This window comes from Doryrhamphus excisus, chromosome 11, assembly GCF_030265055.1.
Source record: "Doryrhamphus excisus isolate RoL2022-K1 chromosome 11, RoL_Dexc_1.0, whole genome shotgun sequence".
NCBI classification, from domain to species: Eukaryota; Metazoa; Chordata; class Actinopteri; order Syngnathiformes; family Syngnathidae; genus Doryrhamphus; species Doryrhamphus excisus.
In genome coordinates this window covers 12353292-12376141 of record NC_080476.1, presented here as the reverse complement: position 1 = coordinate 12376141, position 22850 = coordinate 12353292, and the positions used below count along the sequence as shown (strand labels likewise).

Genomic DNA, 22850 nt, shown 5'->3' with positions numbered 1-22850 from the left:
AGCCCCGGTGCTATGATGTGACCGAGGCGTTTATGTTAAATCGAGGGTCTTTGACACGTGCTTTTGCTGTTGATGTATTTTTAAAGACATTTTAGCGCCTCTTTCATGTATACACCATTTTTAAAAATAAGTTTCAGTGTAACGTGACTTCAATATAAATACAGTGTCCTCGAGCCTTTGTCCACCAGGTGGCGGAAGCGCTTAGTTGAGATTCACCAAAGAAGAAGAGCGGATGCGGAAATACAACAGCAGTACACATAGTACATCTTGTGTTACTGCGAGGATTAAACATTCTTTAGGTAAATACCAAGTGCACTTTGCGTGAGCGATTGTAATATATATATTATCATATATAACATATTGTACTTTTTAATTTGGGGTAAAGGAAGTGTACTGTGCTGCACGTTTAGCAAACATGAATGTGAATTTGAGGCAGCATGAATGTCGTGGTGATGGAGTCAACGACAAAATGTTAAATTTTAAACTTCTTGCAGGTTCTTCACCACATACCGATACTACATCCAGGGCATCCACCCTCTAAAAAGTAAGAGAACATGTTTGAATTATTTTTTTGTTGGGGTAGGCATTGCATTCCTAATCGCAAAGTTAGTTTTGTAGCTAATATATGTAATAGCAGTGTTACAAAACCCGTATTTTAATTAGCAATTAAACATTTTTTTCATATGATATGGAATGTATTTTGATTCGTATACATGTTTGATCGGAAGATTACTTCATCAACTTCAATTTCGTATCGGATTTATTTTGAGTGTTGGACTACATCAAGTTAATTCCTGCTTGAAACCCTTTCAAAATAATAGACCGGAAGAAGATAAAATGTATATGTAATATTAATTGACTTTAATAATTACCTTTATTTATGAGATTTCATTCAATAACATTTTTATTTGCCTGAAAATACTACATGTAATATTTGCATGAAAAGGAATACAAAACGTGCTGTGACAATGTCACAAATCGTACATGTCGGGATATTTTTGGGATGTAACGCCATTTAACCATTTAAAATACAAATTCAACAGTCTTGTATAAAAAGTTACAAACCTTAGTTGCTATTTTAGATGGCTAATTTGTGGAATGGCTAATTTGTGGAATGTTTTTGCAGTGGCATTCCGACATCAGTGGCATTCTGTGCGAGAGCAGTACGAGCAGCACTTCTCACCGATGGACACAAGAGAGGTAAAGTAGTGTATGTGGTCATCAGGGCAAAACCTTTCTTGTATTAAAGCCTTAAAACACAACCTGATGAAAATATACTTAACCACACGAGCGTGCTAAACTAAACTAAGCTAAACTTGATCTTTTCCCAAATTTTTGCTTCTTTTAATTCTTCCATTTTTAAAACTTACTTCTTAAATCATCTTTTTAAATGTTGCAAGGGTAGTTTAAGAATATTTTGACATTATTTTGACATAATAGAACCTTTTCTTATACCCTGCTTCTTTATTTTGTTTTAACAAAATTGTGGCCTTTTTTTCCCCTCGAATATTTCGACTTTTTTCAAATAATTTTCCATGTGAAATGAATAGAAATATTTCAATATAGAACATAGCAAAAATTTGTTCTCAGTCAGAAATCACTCCACACTCTTTATTGCTCTCTGGTTCTACCATATCTTACTTATTATGGGGAAATATGGGATAATAACTATACGTGTTCAGTTATTGTGTATAGTATCTAGTAGTATTTAAATATATATTTTATGTTTATATTATTTAAAACATTAAAAATTAAAACATTAAAACATTTTAAAAATTAAAAAAAAAATAAAAAATTAAAAACATTAAAAACATTAAAAACATTAAAAAATTTACAAATTTAAAAATTTAATAAATAAATAACTAAATAAATTACAAATAAATTAAAATAACTTAAAGTGGTCCCTGAAGGTGTGTGTATATATATATATATATATATATATATATATATATATATATATATATATATATATATATATATATATATATATATATATATATATATATATATATATATATATATATATATATATATATATATATATATATATAACTGTTACATTTGATCACTTCCTGCTTTCCTAATATAGTTTAAGTTTTGTTTTTTTTTATATTTGTATTTTTTATATATAAAAAAATAAAAATAAACTATAGTTTAAGTTTTGTTTTTTTATATTTTTATTTTTTATATATAAAAAAAATATATATATATATAAAAAACTTAAACTATATTAGGAAAGCAGGAAGTGAACAAATGTAACAGTTACTGAAAAGTACCAGATAAAGGGGTAGGATTTAATAAGCTTTGCCTCACCTCAAAGTCTCGCTAAATTTAAATAAATAAATACATAAATAAATAAAAATAATTTAAAAATAATTTAAAAAATATTTTTTTAAAAAACAACAAATTTAAACGATATTATAAAAATAAAAATATTTTTTTAATAAAATAAAGTTTAAAAAAAACGTAAACTATATTAGGAAAGCAGGAAGTGAACAAATGTAACAGTTACTGATTGTAAAAGTACCAGATGGAGAGGTAGGATTTAATAAGCTTTGCTTCTTCCTACTCCTTTTGGACACGTGGAACTGTGAACTGATTATGGGATGCATTCAATTGTAATCTGATGCATGTTCAAATGAAATAAAAACATTACTATATCTATTTCAATTTTTTTCCGGTAAATTTTCTTCTCACATTTCTGAATTTATTCCCACATTTCGATGTATTTTCTCATAACACGATGAGCATTTTTTGGCATTCTTCTTCTACTAAAAATAGCAGCACGCCCGCCAAGTGAAAAGTGCTGTATGTGGATGGTGATGTCATAAGCTGTGTCTTACCGCCTCGTGTAACGTCAGGTGACGGTGCATCGAGTGGTCAACATCGTCGACAGGAGAAACGCCCACCCTTCATCCGGGGGTGCGATGAGCTACGACAGATCATTCAATGAGGACCAGTGGTACAACGACGCTCCGAACTATCCCGGTGAAGCGTGCCGCATGGAAGACGACTACATGCCAAACCGCTACTACGAAGAAAACCCCAACTACGGCAATGGCCGCCGAGACTCACCACCCCGCCATCAGGTCAAAAACATGTCGATAATCTTGGCTTTACAGATGTCACCTCCTGTGTAAACTTGGTTGTTTTGTACCAAAATAATTTTTCCCTCTCTTTTCAGGAGCTGCCTTACCAGCGTCCACGTTACGGCAGAGATGATCTGAGGCATCAGTTGCGTTCAAGGTGTGTGTGTGAAATGTTATTTGTCTTTATGTGCCCTGTGATTGGCTGGCCACCAGTCCAGGGTTTACCCCGCCTCTCACCCTAAATAAACTGGGATAGGCTCCAGTGGACGGATGGATGGAGTATCTATGAAGATAAACTGTTCAGCTTGTGGTCCATTGGGTTTATTCTTGGTGTAGTGAAGCACATTGACCACTAGAGGGAGGCAGAATACCAATAACAACATTCATTATTTTATCATTATGTTATCAATTTTATCAACAGTTAAAGATGGGAAGATTTATTTATACATTAATAATAATAATAACAACAATAAATTGATAAACAATAAAATAAATAAATAATGATAAAATATTAATAATAATAATACTAACGTAACAGTTATAAATGGAAAGATTTATTTACACAAAAATAATAATAATAATAATAATAATAAATTGATAAACAATAAATACATAAATAAAATAGTAATTAAATAATAATAATAAAATAAATAAATAGATAAATAAAGGGGTCCACATAATAAAAAATAAATAAATAAAATAAATAAATAAAATGAATAAATAAATAAAAAATAATAATGAAATAAATAAATGAATAAATAGATAAATAGAGGGGTCCACATAATAATAATAATAAATAAAATAAATAAATAATAATAAAATAATAATAATAATGTAACAGTTATAGATGGGAAGATTTATTTATACAATAATAATAATAATAATAATAATAATAATAATAAATTGATAAACAATACACAAATAAATATAATAATAATAATGAAATAAATAAATAAATAGATAAATAGAGGGGTCCACATAATAAAATAATAATAAATAAATAAATAAAAATAATAATAATAAAATAGATAAATAGAGGGGTCCACATAATAAAATAATAATAATAAATTGATAACTTAAATTAATTAAATTAATTAAATGATAATAATGAAATAAATAAATAAATAGAGGGGTCCACATAATAAAATAATAATAATAATAGAAAAATTGATAAACAAATAAATAAAACAATAAAATAAATAAATAAAATAATGATAATTAAATAAATAAATAGATAGATAAATAGAGGGGTCCACATAATAAAATAATAATAATAATAATAATAATAATAAATTGATAAGCAATAAAATAATGATAATAATAAAAGTATATATAAATAGAGTTGTCCACAAGACGATACAAAGGGCCAAAAAATGAGCAGAATATGTCCCCTTTAACTGGAGGAAAGGGTTTAAATCCCGTTTTCTACACAAGTGCCACTTATTCCCACTTCAACATGTGGACACAGACGTACCTTACCGTACTGTACCTTACCGTACCGTACCGTACTGTACCGTACCATACCGTATGACTGTTGTGCAACAGACGTTGGTTGAATGACTTCATCTCCATATTTACTGTCGTCATTTAAAAAGCATTGAAGCCCAACCAGGACCCATTTTGTGTCCTAAACCGGGTTTGATGACAGGGTGGAGAATTTATATTTACTCTCTTGTCTTTTACAGGCAAAATGGCCGCCCCGGTCCGTATTTCAAAACCAGAGGCCGAGGCCAGTCTCATGAGTAAGTCAACTCCTTCTTCACATTCTAGTCATTGGACTACAAAAAACAGATATCAGATATCATATATATATGAACAGGTTTTCGAGTTCTTGTTCTCTTATGACTACTATATTGGGTAATAGGAGTGTAAAGGTGACTATAGGGGTGTTATGTTAGTCTAGAGAGCTCTAATAATGCTAAAAGGCATATTTAGAAGGTGATTAACAGGTTTTTTCTAGTTCTTACTTGCTCTTCTGACCACTATATTGGGTAATAGGAGTGTAAAGGTGACCATAGGGGTGTTATGTTAGTCTAGAGGGCTCTAATAATGCTAAAAGGCATATTTAGAAGGTGATGAACAGGTTTTCTAGTTCTTATTTTCTCTTATGATTACTATATTGGGTAATATGAGTGTAAAGGGGACTATAGGGGTGTTATGTTATGTCCCAAGGGCTCTAATAATGTGAAAAGGCATATTTAGAAGGTGATGAACAGGTTTTCTAGTTCTTACTTGTTCTTATGTCTACTATATTGGGTAATAGGAGTGTAAAGGTGACTATAGGGGTGTTATGTTATGTCTAGAGGGCTCTAATAATGTGAAAAGGCATATTTAGAAGGTGATGAACAGGTTTTCTAGTTCTTACTTGCTCTTATGTCTACTATATTGGGTAATAGGAGTGTAAAGGTGACTATAGGGGTGTTATGTTATGTCTAGAGGGCTCTAATAATGTGAAAAGGCATATTTAGAAGGTGATAAGCAGGTTTTTCTCGTTCTTACTTGCTCTTCTGACCACTATATTGGGTAATAGGACTGTAAAGTTGACTATAGGGGTGTTATGTTATGTCCCAAGGGCTCTAATAATGTGAAAAGGCATATTTTGAAGGTGATGGACAGGTTTTCTCGTTCTTATTTTTCTCTTATGTTTACTATATTGGGGTAATAGAAGTGTAAAGGTGACTATAGGGGTGGTTATTTCATGTCTACAAGGCTCTGTTAGTGTTAAAAGGCATATTTAGAAGGTGATGATCAGGTTTTCTAGTTCTTATTTTCTCTTATGACTACTATATTGGGTAATAGAAGTGTAAAGGTGACTATAGGGCTGTTATGTTATATCTAGACGGCTCTAATATTGCTAAAAGGCATATTTAGAAGGTGATGATCAGGTTTTCTAGTTCTTATTTTCTCTTATTACTACTATATTGGGTAGTAGGAGTGTAGAGGTGACTATAGGGTGTTATGTTATGTCCCAAGGGCTCTAAATAATGTTAAAAAGTGTATTTGGAAGGTGATGGACAGGTCTTTTGCGTTCTATTTACCAAAAATATCGTATGCATCATTGCCTGAATGACTGTACATTTCTAACTCGTGTGTTGTGCCCTGCTTTCAGCCGAGACGAGCGGAATCACTTCAGGCACAGCCAGAATGCGGAGTGGGAGCGTCTGCCCGGGAAGAAGAAAGGGCCGCCAGCTGCCAAAAAGAACAGCTCCTCGGAGTCCGAGAAAGGCTCAGGGCAGTCTCCAAAGAGTACGTTTGTTTACATCCATCTGAGCCACCTCTTTTTTTATCTGTTTTTATATCTTTAGAACACACAGAAAAGAGACATGTTTATGTTTACATTAGGATGCTATAAAATTGGCCTGTGTGTGATCACAATGGCTTACAAAGGATGGATGGATGGAAATAACAACAGAAATGGAAAAACACAGCCGTCATATTACCAGTGATTACCAGTGATTACCAGTACGGGATATATGGACTTGTGTACATTAGTCCCAGCAACCTGGAGACCTGGTTTTGGTCCTACAGGACTTCCAGAGAGGTTTCCTCTCACTTCCCTGAGCAGATTCATCCTGCCTTTTTTATCCATAATACCTTATCCTTTTTTTTTCTTTCTTTCTTTCTTTCTTTCTTTCTTTCTTTCTTCTCTTTCTTTCTCTTCTTTCTTTCTTTCTTTCTTTCTTTTCTTCTTTCTTTCTTTCTTTCTTTCTTTCTTTCTCTTTCTTTCTTTCTTTCTTTCTTTCTTTCTTTCTTTCTTTCTTTCTTTCTTTCTCTTTCTTCTTTCTTTCTTTCTTTCTTTTCTTTCTTTCTTTCTTTCTTTCTTTCTTTCTTCTTCTTTCTTTCTATCTTCTTTCTTTCTTTCTATCCTTCTTTCTTTCTTTTCTATCCTCTTTCTTTCTTTCTTTCTTTCTATCCTCTTTCTTTCTATCCTCTTTCTTTCGTTCTTTCGTTCTTTCTTTCTCTCCTCTTTCTTTCGTTCTTTCGTTCTTTCTTTCTCTCTTTCTTTCCTCTTTCTTTCTATCCTCTTTCTTTCGTTCTTTCGTTCTTTCTTTCTCACCTCTTTCTTTCTTTCTTTCTTTCTATCCTCTTTCTTTCTATCCTCTTTCTTTCGTTCTTTCGTTCTTTCTTTCTCTCCTCTTTCTTTCGTTCTTTCGTTCTTTCTTTCTCTCCTCTTTCTTTCTTCTTCTTTCTCTCCTCTCCTCTTTCTTTCTTTCTTCTTTCCCCTCTTTCTTTCTTTCTTTCATTCTTTCTTTCTTTCTATCCTCTTTCTTTATTTCTATTCCCTTTCTTTCTCTCCTCTTTCTTTCTTTCTATTCCCTTTCTTTCTCTCCTCTTTCTTTCTTTCTATTCCCTTTCTTTATTTCTCTCCTCTTTCTTTCTTTCTATTCTCTTCTATTCTCTTTCTTTATTTCTATTCTCTTTCTTTATTCTTTTCTCTCTATTCTCTTTTTATCCATAATACCTTATCCTTTTTTTTTCTTTCTTTCTTTCTTTCGTTCTTTCTTTCTTTCGTTCTTTCTTTCTTTCGTTCTTTCTTTCGTTCTTTCGTTCTTTCTTTCTTTCTTTCTTTCTATCCTCTTTCTTTCTATCCTCTTTCGTTCTTTCTATCCTCTTTCGTTCTTTCTATCCTCTTTCGTTCTTTCTATCCTCTTTCTTTCTCTCCACTTTCTTTTCGTTCTTTCTTTCTTTCTTTCTTTCTTTCTATCCTCTTTCTTTATTTCTATTCCCTTTCTTTATTTCTATTCCCTTTCTTTATTTCTATTCCCTTTCTTTCTCTCCTCTTTCTTTATTTCTATTCCCTTTCTTTATTTCTATTCCCTTTCTTTCTCTCCTCTTTCTTTATTTCTATTCCCTTTCTTTATTTCTATTCCCTTTCTTTCTCTCCTCTTTCTTTATTTCTATTCCCTTTCTTTATTTCTATTCCCTTTCTTTCTCTCCTCTTTCTTTATTTCTATTCCCTTTCTTTATTTCTCTCCTCTTTCTTTATTTCTATTCTCTTTCTTTATTTCTATTCTCTTTCTTTATTTCTATTCTCTTTCTTTATTTCTATTCTCTTTCTTTATTTCTATCTTCTTTCTTTCTATCCTCTTTCTTTATTTCTATCTTCTTTCTTTCTATCCTCTTTCTTTATTTCTATCTTCTTTCTTTCTATCCTCTTTCTTTATTTCTATCTTATTTCTTTCTATCCTCTTTCTTTCTTTCTTTCTTTCTTTCTTTCTTTCTTTCTATCCTCTTTCTTTCTTTCTTTCTTTCTTTCTTTCTTTCTTTCTTTCTTTCTTTCTTTCTTTCTTTCTATCCTTTCTTTCTTTCTTTCTATCCTTTCTTTCTATCCTTTCTTTCTATCCTCTTTCTTTATTTATTTACTTCTTTCTTTCTTTATTTACTTCATTTACTTTCATTCAATAGCTAAAAGCCTTGCTGTGACAGTCCACACTCCCAGCGTCTCACTGGTAGAATCCCCTCAAACGTCTTCATCATTAAAGGTAAGGCCAGAGTTCATTCTAGACAGTAGAGATGTCAAACGTGTCAACCTGCTGACTCTCGGCCTTTCTGCTCCTCAGCAGGAAAAAGCTTCCGACTCTGAAACGGGGGCGGAGGACAAGGAGGCGGTGCAGGAGGTGCTGGAGGTGCCTCCTCTCACCCTGGAGCCCAAGGCCGCTCAAGACGAAGGCGTGAAGGCACGGCGGTCGGAAGCCATTAAAGCCAAAGTGCTGGATATTGAGAAGGTAGATAGCGAGTACTTTTCCATCCCCTTGTATATGAATATGTTAGTAAATGTCTGGCAGCCTCGTAGTAGAAAATACCACTACTACACTGACATTTGTTGATGAGTCCCAATGAAATATGACATCACTACTACCAGGAGAAGTATATATATATATATATATATATATATATATATATATATACATTCATTCATTCATTTTCTACTGCTTATCCTCACGAGGGTTGCAGGGGTGCTGGAGCCTATCCCAGCTGTCTTGGGGCGAGAGGCGGGGTCCACCCTGGACTGGTGGCCAGCCAATCACAGGGCACATATAGGCCGTGCAGCCTTATGTAAGGTAATACCCATTAAAATAGCTAAAATTATATATATTAATATTATATGATATACAAATATGAATTAATATTTGAATTAATATTATGTATATTAAATTATATTGTATATATTAATATTAACTAATATTTTAATATGTTAATATCCTACATCTTGGGTAGGATATATATATATTTATATATATATATATATATTTATATTAATTAATATTTATATGTAATACAATATTAATATATATATATATATTAATATTGTATTATATATAAATATTAATTAATATTTTAATTAATATATTATATATATTAAATTATATATATTAATATTAATTAATATTTTAATATGTTAATATCCTACCCAAGACCCAGTTAGTATGCTTTATAATATATATATTACATATACATAAAATTATATATATAATATATATTATAATATATATTAAATTATATAAAATATATACTATAATATATATTGGATTATATTATATATATTAATATTAATTAATATTTTAATATGTACATATCCTACCCAAGGCCCTTGTGAGGATAAGTGGGATTAATATTAATTAATATCACGAGGGTCTTGGGTAGGATATTTACATATTAAAATATTAATTTATATTAATATTAATTATATATATAAATATTAAATTATATAATCTATATTAATTCATATTATATATATAATATATTATACTATATATTATTTTATATAAATTAATATTAATTAATATTTTAATATGGACTTATCCTACCCAAGACCCTTGTGAGGATAAGTGGGATTAATATTAATATTGATATTAATTAATATTATATATATGATGACATATATATTACATTTTATTATATTATATATATTAATATTAATTAATATTAATATTAGTATTAATTAATATTAATTTATATAAAAAAGAAACATTGATCGCTTACCAAAGCTGTCCTATCTAGTCGTTGAGCATGAAGTGGTGACAGGTGGAATGTAACCCAGAGAATAGAAGGACCCCCCCATGACGGACAATACCCATTCTCATTCATCCTCCCCAATATGGTCTCAACTTTGGACCTCCACAAACATCTCGCTGTAAGGCTCCTCCTCCCCAAGGAACTTCATGTTGCATGCAGCTCCTCTCGGGGGTTTCCGACCCGTGTGGCCCCCTAGCATCAGGTTTGACGGGCCTATAAAGAACACTTTCCCACACCAGTCAAAACGCACAAACCTCCTGTTCCACGGGTTCAAACCCATTAAGGAAAAACCTTTGAGGTCATTTTTTATCATAAGGACCATTTTCTGAAGCTGTGTCAGCACCATCAACAAACGTCTCAAAATTAGTCGGAAACCAAATTTGAGTGTTTTCTATGTGTGACGGAGGTGATGGTGTGAAACCGTTGCCTGTCACATTGAGCAGTGTCAGCATGACAAACACGCCTACGGAGGAACTGCCTGTCATGTTCTTGGGCACCGAGGACTGTCATTAGGCGGATTTGATGCAGACTTGAAAGCATCTCCATGTCTGGGGTATTTTCTTTTGACTTGTCTGCGAGTATTCTAAGTATTTACTTCAATAGCTGTAATAATAAAGTGGATCCTACCATTATTTCCCCATTCTGTAGTTTCCCTTCTGCTGGAGGCGTAAAAGCTAATAGTGAGCTGAGGATGGCGGACTGAACCAAGTCAAGGACTTTAGCATGCTGGAGCTAAAGTTGGGGGCATCGCCATGTTCTTTGGTGTTCAATTAGCTTTGTGTGCTGGTTATTGTGTGTAACTACTCTATAGGAGTCCATGACTCAATACAAAGGGCCCAGAAATTAGCATAATAGGTCCCCTTTAACTGTTTACCAAATAAGTGTTTATATATTTTTAATACGTTTGTTATTTTGGTGGGCTGCATGGTGGTCGAGTGGTTAGCGCGCAGACCTCACAGCTAGGAGACCCGCGTTCAATTCCACCCTTGGCGATCTCTGTGTGGAGTTTGCATGTTCTCCCCGGTTTCCTCTCCAAACTTACATAGAATGTTAACATGCTAACAGTTAGTAATCTTGTGTTATTAACAAGCTAATGTTAACATGTTAGCATTTTAGCTATTTCCATGGGTATTACCTTACATAAGGCTGCACGGCGGTTGAGTGGTTAACGCGCAGACCTCACAGCTAGGAGACCCGCGTTCAATTCCACCCTTGGCGATCTCTGTGTGGAGTTTGCATGTTCTCCCCGGTTTCCTCCCCCAAACTTACATAGGGTGTTAACATGCTAACAGTTAGTATGCTTGTGTTATTAACAAGCTAATGTTAACATGCTAGCTATTTTCATGGATATTACCTTACATAAAGCTATACGGCGGTCAAGTGGTTAGCGCGCAGACCTCACAGCTAGGAGACCCGTGTTCAATTCCACCCTCGGCCATCTCTGTGTGGAGTTAGCATGTTCTCCCCGGTTTCCTCCCCCAAACCTACATAGGGTGTTAACATGCTAACAGTTAGTATGCTAGTGTTATTAACAAGTTAATGTTAACATGTTAGCCTTTTAGCTATTTTCATGGGTATTACCTTACATAAGGCTGCACGACCTTATGTAATCCCTTCCAGAAGGTCAAACTCAAACCAAAACAGACTCTAACCAAAGCAAATGTTCCCATAGAAATTATGTAAATCCAATTCATCCCTTCCGGAGACACATTTTGTAGACAATAATTATGTCATTAAATCATGACGAATGAATGGAGAAGTGAACGTCACAGCGAATGTAAACCAAGGTAAAATGTGTGAACTGAAAAATGTGTGCCCCGCCTCGCACCCCGAAGCTCCAGCACCGCCTATGATCCTCATGAGGATAAGCGGTAGAAAATAAATAAATGAAAGAAATTCATAAAAGTGGTGCCTTGGTTAACATCATGAATCCCTTCCAGAAGGTCAAACTCAAACCAAAACGGACTCTAACCAAAGCAAATGTTCCCATAGAAAATAATGTAAATCCAATTCATCCCTTCCGGAGACACATTTTGTCGACAATAATTATGTCATTAAATAATGGCGAATGAATGGACAAGTGAACGTCACAGCGAATGTAAACCAAGGTAAAATGTGTGAACTGAAAAATGTGTGCCCCGCCTCGCACCCCCCGCGACCCTCGTGAGGATAAGCGGTAAAAAATGAATGAATGAAAGATATTCATGAAGAAATTCATAAAAGTGGTGCCTTGGTTAACATCATGAATCCCTTCCAGAAGGTCAAACTCAAACCAAAACGGACTCTAACCAAAGCAAATGTTCCCATAGAAAATAATGTAAATCCAATTAATCTTTTCCGGAGACACATTTTGTAGACAATAATTATGTCATTAAATAATGACGAATGAATGGAAAAGTGAACGTCACAGCGAATGTAAACCAAGGTAAAATGTGTGAACTGAAAAATGTGTGCCCCGCCTCGCGCCCCGGAGCTCCAGCACCGCCCATGATCCTCATGAGGATAAGCGGTAGAAAATAAATAAATGAAAGAAATTCATAAAAGTGGTGCCTTGGTTAACATCATGAATCCCTTCCAGAAGGTCAAACTCAAACCAAAACGGACTCTAACCAAAGCAAATGTTCCCATAGAAAATAATGTAAATCCAATTCATCCCTTCCGGAGACACATTTTGTCGACAATAATTATGTCATTAAATAATGACGAATGAATGGACAAGTGAACGTCACAGCGAATGTAAACCAAAGAAAAATGTGCTAACCGAAAAATGTGCTAACCGGGGCATGTTGACCAAGGTACCACTGTATTTCTAAAGAATTAGAAAAAAAACTGCCTCACTAACCATGAACCTCGGTAAGGTAAGGGTAAAAGTGTTTGGGGCTGCATTCACCCTGGAGGACCTGGCTGTCCCGGCCTGCCCCCCTTGAGTAACTGGTCCCTGTTGTGAGGCCCCCGACCTGGGACGCCTACAAAGAAAAAACTTAACAGCCGCTTGAGCTTAGCAGTAAAGTCTGTGAGCGATGCACAAGCTTGTTAGGATGCCGTGCCAAAGAATGCCGCAATGCACTCAAAGACTTTTGACACCTTGCCTTTTGAAGTATGCTCACATAAACACACACACACATAAACACACACATGAACACACAAACACACACACACACCTGTTTGGTGGAATGCAGCAGTTTAGCAGGAAAGGGTTGATGAAGTTCACGCTTAGTAACAGCTGCCAGGCTCTAGAGTAGAGCAGAGAGACAGCACTTTATATCTGAGTACCCCCCCCGACCCCCGGGCCCCCACTTCCCACCCCGTATCTGTGACCGTAGCCCATGGATGGTGAATATTGTTGTTACCCTTGTGCAGCATTATAGACAGGTTTGACGGACGTCCGCCCCGGCCCCCCGGGCCCCCGCGCCCCCGGGCCCCCACCCCACCCCGCATCTGTGACAGCAGCCCATGAGTGGTGAATATCGTTGTTACCCTTGTGCAGCATTATAGGCAGGTTTGCCGGACGTCCGCCCCTCCGCAGCCCCCACACCCACCCACCCCGCATCTGTGACAGCAGCCCATGAGTGGTGAATATTGTTGTTACCCTTGTGCAGCATTATAGGCAGGTTTGCCGGACGTCCGCCCCCCGCCCGGCCCCCACTCCACATTTGAGACAGCAGCCCATGGATGGTGAATATCGTTGTTACCCTTGTGCAGCATTATAGGCAGGATTGACAGACGTCCGCCCCCAGTCCCCTGGCCCCCACCCTACATCTGTGACAGCAGCCCATGAGTGGTGAATATTGTTGTTACCCTTGTGCAGCATTATAGGCAGTTTTGCCGGACGTCCGCCCCTGGTCCCCTGGCCCCCACCCTACATCTGTGACAGCAGCCCATGAGTGGTGAATATCGTTGTTACCCTTGTGCAGCATTATAAGCAGGTTTGCCGGATGTCCCCCCCCCACCCCGGCCCCCACCCTGCATCTGTGACAGCAGCCCATGAGTGGTGAATATCGTTGTTACCCTTGTGCAGCATTATAGGCAGGTTTGCCGGACCTCCGCCCCTCCGCAGCCCCCACACCCACCCACCCCGCATCTGTGAAAGTAGCCCATGGATGGTGAATATCGTTGTTACCCTTGTGCAGCATTATAAGCAGGTTTGCCGGACGTCCGCCCCCCCGCCCCGGCCCCCACCCCACATCTGTAACAGCAGCCCATGGTTGATGAATATCCTTGTTACCCTTGTGCAGCATTATAGGCAGGATTGCCAGACGTTCTCCACGGTGGTGAAGATGCTGGTGACCAAGGAGCCGGCGTTGGAGACGCTACTCAACGGGGCTCTCGACGCCAACTTGGATGAAATGAGAGGGCGCTGCCTAGCTGCCATCAGGCACTATGTGAAAGAACTGGATGAGTCCCTGGAGTTGTCAGGAACCCCGAGCTAGTATGGAAAAAATTTATTTTATCAATACATTTCACATTCTTCCGGGCACATAAAGTAGAAGCCTTGATTTTTATGTTTTTAATATACCCCGTGTAGGTGTACAACGTATTTACCATCCTCTAATCACCAAAATACTCACTGGTTGACCTTCTTGTCATTTTATTTGTCAAATTCAAATTTTTTTTTTTTACTTTTTACTGATGGTTGCAATGTTGCACTGCAGTTGATAGAAAACTGCCATACATGCTACGCTATGCTATGCTATATGTACAGTAACATGTATATATACTAGCATATATATGTCATATCATGTTTATATATGTATGCTATTTCCAGTAGTCCCTCATTTATTGCGGTTAAATTAATTTCTCCAATATATATGAGTCAATGTTAAATCAAATATTTTGGTAGTTAGCATAGAAAACCTGTTTCTGATTATTGAATAATTACTGTAATTTCCGGCGTATAAACGACACTGGTGATTAAGCCGGCCTGATTACATATCATGGCGTGCGTTTGTCCGTGACAACCAGGAAGTATGGAAAAAAACTCGTGAACCCATCGGATATTGCAGGTCATTACTCAAAATAACAGTCCAGTCATCTTTGATAGAACGCTAAAAAACATTACACAGAAACGTAATACTCAAAAGCTAGCTCGTATATATATACAATACAAGAACCGCTTCCCAGTATGCATTGCTTCTAAGATGGGAAGCAATTAAGATTACGCTACACTCGTGTTTGTACATGTTTGTATATTTCTGAGCTACCTTTTCAGTGTCAAGTCGCTGTGTGATGATTGTAGCGTTCTTTGTACGATGACGTCTGTTATACTGAGTGACTTCCTGTGATTTCCGGTGACTCTGCATGTCGCCTGGGATAGGCTCCAGCGTACAGCCTCCCCCAGCTAGCCTAGCGAACACAAGCCGCATAGAGAATGAATGAGTGAGTATTTTAAATGGGTGCTAGCGATGCCTTTTAGCAGTATTCTTGGACCAATATAAACAATATTTAACTGTTTGCTAACTTATCCAATTTTAAACTACACAATCATATTGGCTTTCAAATAAAAATTGACCTAAAATGAAATTATTTGCATTTTTGTCCATGTTGGCGGGAGTGGGGTCAAGTACACACAAATGACATTTTTATTAAAATAACCTTATACTCCAGTTTATACATTTATACATGTTACAATAGAAATGAGTTTATTACAAACACTTGAAGAAAGCGTGATTCTGAATGCCAGTTTAAGACCGCCTGGACTGGGAGGAAACCAGTTAGTTGATGGTCTTCTGTTGCTCATCAATGTACTGTACTTGGCTATGTTTGTATTGTAATATGTAAATACTAGGGATTTCCGATACTGGCGTTTTTTCCGAAAAACGATATACCGATATTGTTGAACTTTCAATTTCCGATACCGATATCAGCCGATATCGATATGTATAAAATGACATATCTCCCGTGGCGGAATGATATCCGTTTTCATGATCCGGAAAAATCTGATACCGATATCAACTGTTGCAGATAATTATTATTATTATTAGTACCGATATCGGACATCTCTAGGAAATACAGTGTTCCCTCGTTTATTGCGGGTATAGGTTCCCAATATAGCCCTGGGGATAAAATTGCCAACATACAAAGACTGCAAGCTAGCAAGCTAGCTGGTTCCGCTTACTGGTTATACGTTGGGTGGTGGTGATATTACTCCTGATATTACTCACCACAACTATGTTCTTAAAATCGCACGGAAAAAAGATCATACGTGCGATTGTGACCTCGGTTTAAGTCGAGAGTAAAAAAAATTTGCCACATTTTATCTTATTGCAGTATTTACATGTAATATATATATATATATACATTAGAGAATCGCACTTTATTATCAAATCCTATAAAGTTGGTTTTGCAGCTCGGGGTACAAACAGGAAGTCCATGTAATGTGACCAACCACAGCAGAGTGGGTGTGCCTGTGGGTGGAATACGTTAAAACAGCGTTTTTGCAGGAACCACAAAACCCAAAGAAATACAGCTGAATAGGTGCAGATTCTGGAAGAACTAGATGTTATTGTGTGTAACTGCTCTATAGGAGTCCACAACTCAATACAAATGGCCCAGAAATTAGCATCATAGGTCCCCTTTAACTGTTTACTAAATAAGTGTTTATATATTAATATTAATATTAATAAATTAATTAATACGTTTGTTATTTTGACGGGCTGCAAGGCGGTCGAGTGGTTAGCATGCAGACCTCACAGCTAGGAGACTCGGGTTCAATCCCACCCTTGGCCATCTCTGTGTGGAGTTTGCATGTTCTCCCCGGTTTCCTCCCCCAAACGTACATAGAGTGTTAACATGCTAACAGTTAGTATGTTGTGTTATTAACAAGCTAATGTAAACATGTTAGCATTTTAGCTATTTTCATGGGTATTACCTTACATAAGGCTGCACGGTGGACGAGTAGTTAGTGCACAGACCTCACAGCTAGGAGACCCGCGTTCAATTCCACCCTCGGCCATCTCTGTGTGGAGTTTGCATGTTCTCCCCGGTTTCCTCCCCCAAACTTACATAGAGTGTTAACATGCTAACAGTTAGTATTCTTGTGTTATTAACAAGCTAATGTTAACATGTTAGCATTTTAGCTATTTTCATGGATATTACCTTACATAAGGCTGCACGGCAGTCGAGTGGTTAGCGTGCAGACCTCACAACTAGGAGACCTGGGTTCAATTCCACCCTCGGCCATCTCTGTGTGGAGTTTCCATGTTCTCCCCGGTTTCCTCCCCCAAACTTACATAGAGTTTTAACATGCTAACAGTTAGTATGCTTGTGTAATTAACAAGCTAATGTTAACATGTTAGCATTTTAGCTATTTTCATGGGTATTACCTTACATGTGTGGCGTTTGCATGTTCTCCCCGTGCATGCGTTGGTTTTCTCCGGGTACTCCGGTTTCCTCCCACATTCCAAAAAAAAACATGCTAGGTTAATTAGCGACTCCAAATTGTCCATAGGTATGAATGTGAGTGTGAATGGTTGTTTGTCTATATGTGCCCTGTGATTGGCTGGCCACCAGTCCAGCATGTACCCCGCCTCTCTCGCCCCAAGACAGCTGGGATAGGCTCCAGCACCCTTTGCGACTCTCGTTAGGATAAACGTTAGAAAATGAATGAATGAATGAATATTTACATTTTTAATTATAAATATGCATTACTCTGAAGTTACTCAATATTGTATTAATTTACCAGCCACAGAAGTTCATATTGAAATATGATATATTTATCATATCATATCATGTTACTGAAGAAGAACCCAACTGTGAGACCAAAGCCTAAGATATGATGCAGTTTTTACTCTTATGTCCTTTGTTTTTGAATTTAGTCCATTGGTCATACGAAGGGGAGGACAGGTCTGGAACCGGGCCTGGTAGACCTTCATCATAGTAATGTCTAAGCGGTCTCGGTTGAGGGATAGGCTGACCCAGGAAGAAACCCTCCTCCTCTGAATCAGAGGAAGAGGATGAACATGTAGAGCACCAGTCGTCATGGTCCCTGCACAGATCTAAGAACCTCCCCATGGCCGAGCCGTTAAGCCTGTAGTCTGACCCGGTAGCAGCAGGTGGGTGTCTGTGGAAAACCGGTTCTTTCCGATGCCCACTGTGGTCCGCTTTGTAGCCCCTCTGTTTGGGTAGAAGATTAAGAGCGTTATCCGAGCGAGACTTGCGGCTGTGACGCCTCCTGTGATGGCGACAGTGTCCCCTGGAGTCAACTTCCTGGCCCTGCTCCTCAAAATGGAACGCTCTCCGGCGAGTCCGTTCACTCATGGGGGGTTGCCGCATCGGGAGGTCGTCGTAACGGTCGATAATGTCATCTGAAAATTTCACCTGCTGGTTCCTAGACTGTGAACGTGACCTCCTCAGGGTGGGTACATGTGGTTTGGGTGTGTCCTCCATTGCTGGAACTTCTGGAACATTTCCATCCACTTCCTCTTCCTGCTCAGATTCAAGACTCTTCAGGGAATTTGAACTCCTGTGTAACATGGAGGAGTTAAGGGTCCCCATGTTGCTTGTGTTCTCACAGTCCTCAGTCTCCAGATCGTGGAAGCCATGCATGGAGAAAACCAAAGACCGGTCTTTCGTATCACCATCAACCGAAGTACCTAAGAAAGGAGAACGCATTCAGAATACTTCTACATACTCGTGGAATGAAATGATTATTATGTCGTGACGCTTCTCACCGGTAATATTCGAGAGAGCCAATGAGTCCATGGAGTCTCGGACACTCTGATCCGTCTTCTTGAACCGGTCTGGAATGCACTCCAAAGATCCAGCCCCATGGTCTAGCTCCAACTCTTGGATCTTTCTGTTGCTAGCCGGGCCCGGATGACTACCGTAAGCTGAGTCCCCCAATCCGTCCTGAGACTGGGCCCAGTACATGTCAGCCTGGTACTTCTTACTGGCTAGACTTCCTCTTCCTTCTCCGTCGCTGTTAGCATCTTTGAAGGACTCCGGTTTTAGCTTTGCTTCCCTTTCCACCACCCAAACATTCGTAGGTGTGCGGTCACTGTCTTGTCTGAAGACCCCGTTTTCCCCGAATTTCAACAGTAGCTGAGTCATGTAGTCTTCATGCTCCGCCCACTCCTCCTTCTCGGTTTCCTCACCACTCCCCCTCCAGAAATGCTCATCAGATAAGTTCAAATGTGTGAACTTGTCGGTCATGGTGTCCTCAAAGTTTCCGCTGAATCCAGGAAACCTGTAGTTAACCGCCGGCGAAAAGAGAAGCGACTGTCGGCATTGATCACCTGATCGGCTGCTTTTGCCCATACGTATGTTACGACGCGACTCCCGGGAACGCGCCGACTGGAAGGCCGAGTCCGAGGAATCGGATGCTTGTGTGTCTTCTCCCAGACTGCAGGCTTTGGAGCAGTAGATGCGACCTTGGTGTGGCAGGAAGGGGCACCCCATAAGGGAGCTCTTACACTGGGCGCAGCTGAAACAGGTCTCGGTGGCATGCCAGTGGAGACCGTCGTAAGTCATCTGGGCATTATCAACACCTGAAAAGTAGGAAATTATCGAGAAAAATCGAAGCTAGAATCGTACATTCCTGGCAGATACCGAAGAAAAAGATCATTGCGCGAATGCTAAACTTACCGATATGTTCTCCGCAAGCCTCACAGAATTCCGCGTAGAGCGACTCGAAGCATCCACAGCAGTAGGGTCTGCCGTTCTTCATGATGTAGCGCTGTCCCCCCAGAACCGTCTCGCATTCAAAACAGGAGAAGTGCTTCATGTGCCAGTGGCGCCCCTCAGCCTCCGTGCACTCGTCAGCAAATATAATCTGAAGGCAAAAGATACGCAGTAGTTGACCACGTTTATGTAGTACACTTCGTGTACAGTTCCCACTTCCACATGTCCAAAAGGAGTACGAAGAAGCAAAGCTTATTAAATCCTACCCCTCCATCTGGTACTTTTACAATCAGTAACTCTTACATTTGTTCAATTCCTGCTTTCTTTATTTAATTTTATTTAATTTTTATTTTATTTTATTTTATTTTTATTAATTTTAATTTAATTTAAGTTTAATTTTGATTTTAGTTTCATTTAATTTAATTTTGATTTTAGTTTTATTTAGGTTCAAGGACAATCTATTATCATCAAACCATATTTTTAGTGTGACCATTTCTTCTCTGACATTCTAATGATCAGTAACTGTTGCATTTGTTCACTTCCTGCTTTCCTAATATAATTTAAGTTTTTTTTTAAAAACATTTTTTAATTAATTTTTTTAATGATTTCTATTTATTTATTTATGTATATATTTGTGTATTTATGTATTTATTTAAATTTTGCGGGACTTTGAGGTGAAGCAAAGCTTATTAAATCCTACCCCTCCATCTGGTACTTTTACAATCAGTAACTGTTACATTTGTTCACTTCCTGCTTTCCAAATATAGTTTAAAGTTTTTTTTATAAATTAAGTGTAAGTTTTTTAATTTAATTTAATTTTAATACATTTTTTTATTAATTTTAAATTTTTTATTTATTTATTTATATAAATTTAGCGGGACTTAGAGGTGAAGCAAAGCTTATTAAATCCTACCCCTCCATCTGGTACTTTTACAATCAGTAACTGTTACATTTGTTCACTTCCTGCTTTCCTAATATAATTTAAATTAAAAATGTATTTTTAATTTAATTTAAAAATTAAGTTTATTTTAAATGTATTTTATTAATTTTTTAAAATATTTTATTAATTATTATTCACTTCCATAAAAAGGCAATTAAAAGTCTACTACAGAAATGTCCAGAATCGTGCTTTACCTCATCGCAGGCTGTGCACCGAGGTTTGAGGAGCTCGGCATGATGCCTTCCACAGTGTATCTTCCCGTTGTGGTAGAAGTAGATCAAATCCACCAGCAGCTCGCTACACGTGGAGCAGGTGAAGCAAGCCGGGTGCCAACACATCCCAGGGACCGATCTGGATGCCAACACCACCATTTCGCCGCCATTGATGTTCTTGCCACACTGAACGATGATCACGGGGGTGATTAGTGACAGAATAGACAACTTTTTTTTTTGTTGTCAAGATGAGACTGATGGAAAATGTTAGTGAGTGGTCTACCATAGTGGTCCCACATGATAGACCACCCACACCCACATGGACCCACAAACCTCCGGAAAAGATGATAATGTGGTTGATTATGTGGCAGGCAGTGTGCTAGCATGAATTATTAGCAACCCTAACCATAATCCTAAACCCAGCCCGAACCCCTAAACCTAAACTCAACCCTAACCATAATCCTAAACCCAGCCCGAACCCCTAAACCTAACCCAACACTAACCACCAACCCTAAGCACTAACTCTAAACTCAACCATCATCCTAAACTCAAGCCTTACCACTAACCCTAAACTCAACCCTAACCATAATCCTAAACCCAACCCTAACACCTAACCCTTAACTCAACTCTAATTCTAAACTCAAGTCTAACCATTAACCCTAAACTCAACCTTAACCACTAACCCTAAACTCAACCCTAACCATAATCCTAAACCCAGCCCTAAACCCTAAACCTATACTCAACCCTAACCATAATCCTAAACCCAGCCCGAACCCCTAAACCTAACCCAACACTAACCACCAACCCTAAGCATTAACCCTAAACTCAACCATCATCCTAAACTCAACCCTAATCATAATCCTAAACCCAACACTAACCACTACCGCTAAACTTAAACCTAATCCTAAACTCAGTTCTAAAAACTAACCCTAAACTCAGCCCTAACCCCTAACTCATCCCTAACCATAATCCTAAACTCAACCCTAACACCTAACGCTTAACTCAACTCTAATCCTAAACTCAAGTCTAACCACTAACCCTAAAACCCAACACTAACCACTACCGCTAAACTTGAACCTAATCCTAAACTCAGTTCTAAAAACTAACCCTAAACCCAGCCCTAACCCCGAAACCCATCCCTAACCATAATCCTAAACCCAGGCCGAACCCCTAAACCTAAACTCATCCCTAACCATAATCCTAAACCCAACCCTTAACTCAACTCTTATCCTAAACTCAAGTCTAACCACTAACCCTAAACCCAACACTAACCACTACTGCTAAACTTAAACCTAATCCTAAACTCAGTTCTAAAAACTAACCCTAAACCCAGCCCTAACCCCTAAACTCATCCCTAACCATAATCCCAAACCCAACCCTATCCTAATATCCTAATATCATAATATCCTAATATCATAATATCAGTATCATAATTCCAAGTGAAAGCAAACTGACGCTGTGGAAACGTACCTGCTCACAAACGCTGTCCATCCGATGGCAGGGCAGCATTTTGGGTGTGCCCCTCCCCAGGGCCTCCTTCTTCCTCTGGATGCTGAACATCTGGAGCTCCTTCTTCTCCTCCTCACTGAGGGCCTGGCAATAACGGACCTGCCAATGAAGGACATGATTGTGACTTGTACTCCACCAATCAGTGGACTGAAGGAGTACAAGGTTGTAAATTTGGGCTTGAGAAAGGGGAACAAAGGCGACTCTTGACCCCGGCTTGCCCTTCCTCATCCCCTAGCAAGTGCCCCCCCCCCCCCCCCCCCCAACCTCCACCCCCGGCCCTGATTGAGAACCTGATTTTTTACAACAAGCCCCCTTGGCGTTTCACAAAGACTTAACAAGAAGCAAAGCAGACTTTGACAACAACAAAAACATATTCCTGAGAAACGGAGAAGAAGGGCAAAGTGGGACCGTAGTTCCACAGTGGCATCACATCACATAAAGACCCCTTCAATCCTCAATCGAACC

General features: G+C 37.9%; 2 protein-coding genes across 4 annotated transcripts in view; one reads left to right on the top strand and one right to left on the bottom strand.

The window, feature by feature from the left end:
* The first annotated feature begins 192 nt into the window (after positions 1–192).
* Positions 193–20487, top strand: LOC131138515 (periphilin-1-like). 2 transcript variants are annotated; one of them, XM_058087486.1, is made up of 10 exons: positions 193–299; positions 495–544; positions 1127–1200; positions 2862–3089; positions 3185–3246; positions 4775–4831; positions 6199–6335; positions 8496–8572; positions 8654–8815; positions 14342–20487. In XM_058087486.1, coding segments are annotated over exons 2-10 (993 nt in total). In that variant the 5' UTR covers positions 193–299; positions 495–543; the 3' UTR covers positions 14537–20487. The 2 variants fall into 2 exon arrangements, with proteins under 2 accessions (XP_057943469.1, XP_057943468.1); XM_058087485.1 differs by having other exon boundaries at positions 8651–8815; positions 14342–20485.
* The window catches only part of prickle1a (prickle homolog 1a), a 25868-nt gene continuing 18537 nt past the window's right edge, over positions 15520–22850 (bottom strand). For both annotated transcript variants that reach the window (XM_058087483.1, XM_058087484.1), the window contains exons 4-8: positions 22347–22484; positions 20859–21062; positions 19689–19875; positions 18776–19591; positions 15520–18697 (exon numbers count right to left, since the gene is read on the bottom strand). In XM_058087483.1, coding sequence (XP_057943466.1) covers positions 17871–18697; positions 18776–19591; positions 19689–19875; positions 20859–21062; positions 22347–22484 — 2172 coding nt within the window. In that variant the 3' untranslated portion in view covers positions 15520–17870. The remainder of the gene's footprint in view (positions 18698–18775; positions 19592–19688; positions 19876–20858; positions 21063–22346; positions 22485–22850) is intronic.

Excerpts from the sequence above, each read along its gene's own strand:
- LOC131138515 (XM_058087485.1), top strand. Across the intron at positions 4,832-6,198 it reads GGCCGAGGCCAGTCTCATGA|CCGAGACGAGCGGAATCACT; the intron begins GTAAGTCAACTC and ends CCCTGCTTTCAG. Across the intron at positions 8,816-14,341 it reads AAGTGCTGGATATTGAGAAG|CATTATAGGCAGGATTGCCA; the intron begins GTAGATAGCGAG and ends ACCCTTGTGCAG.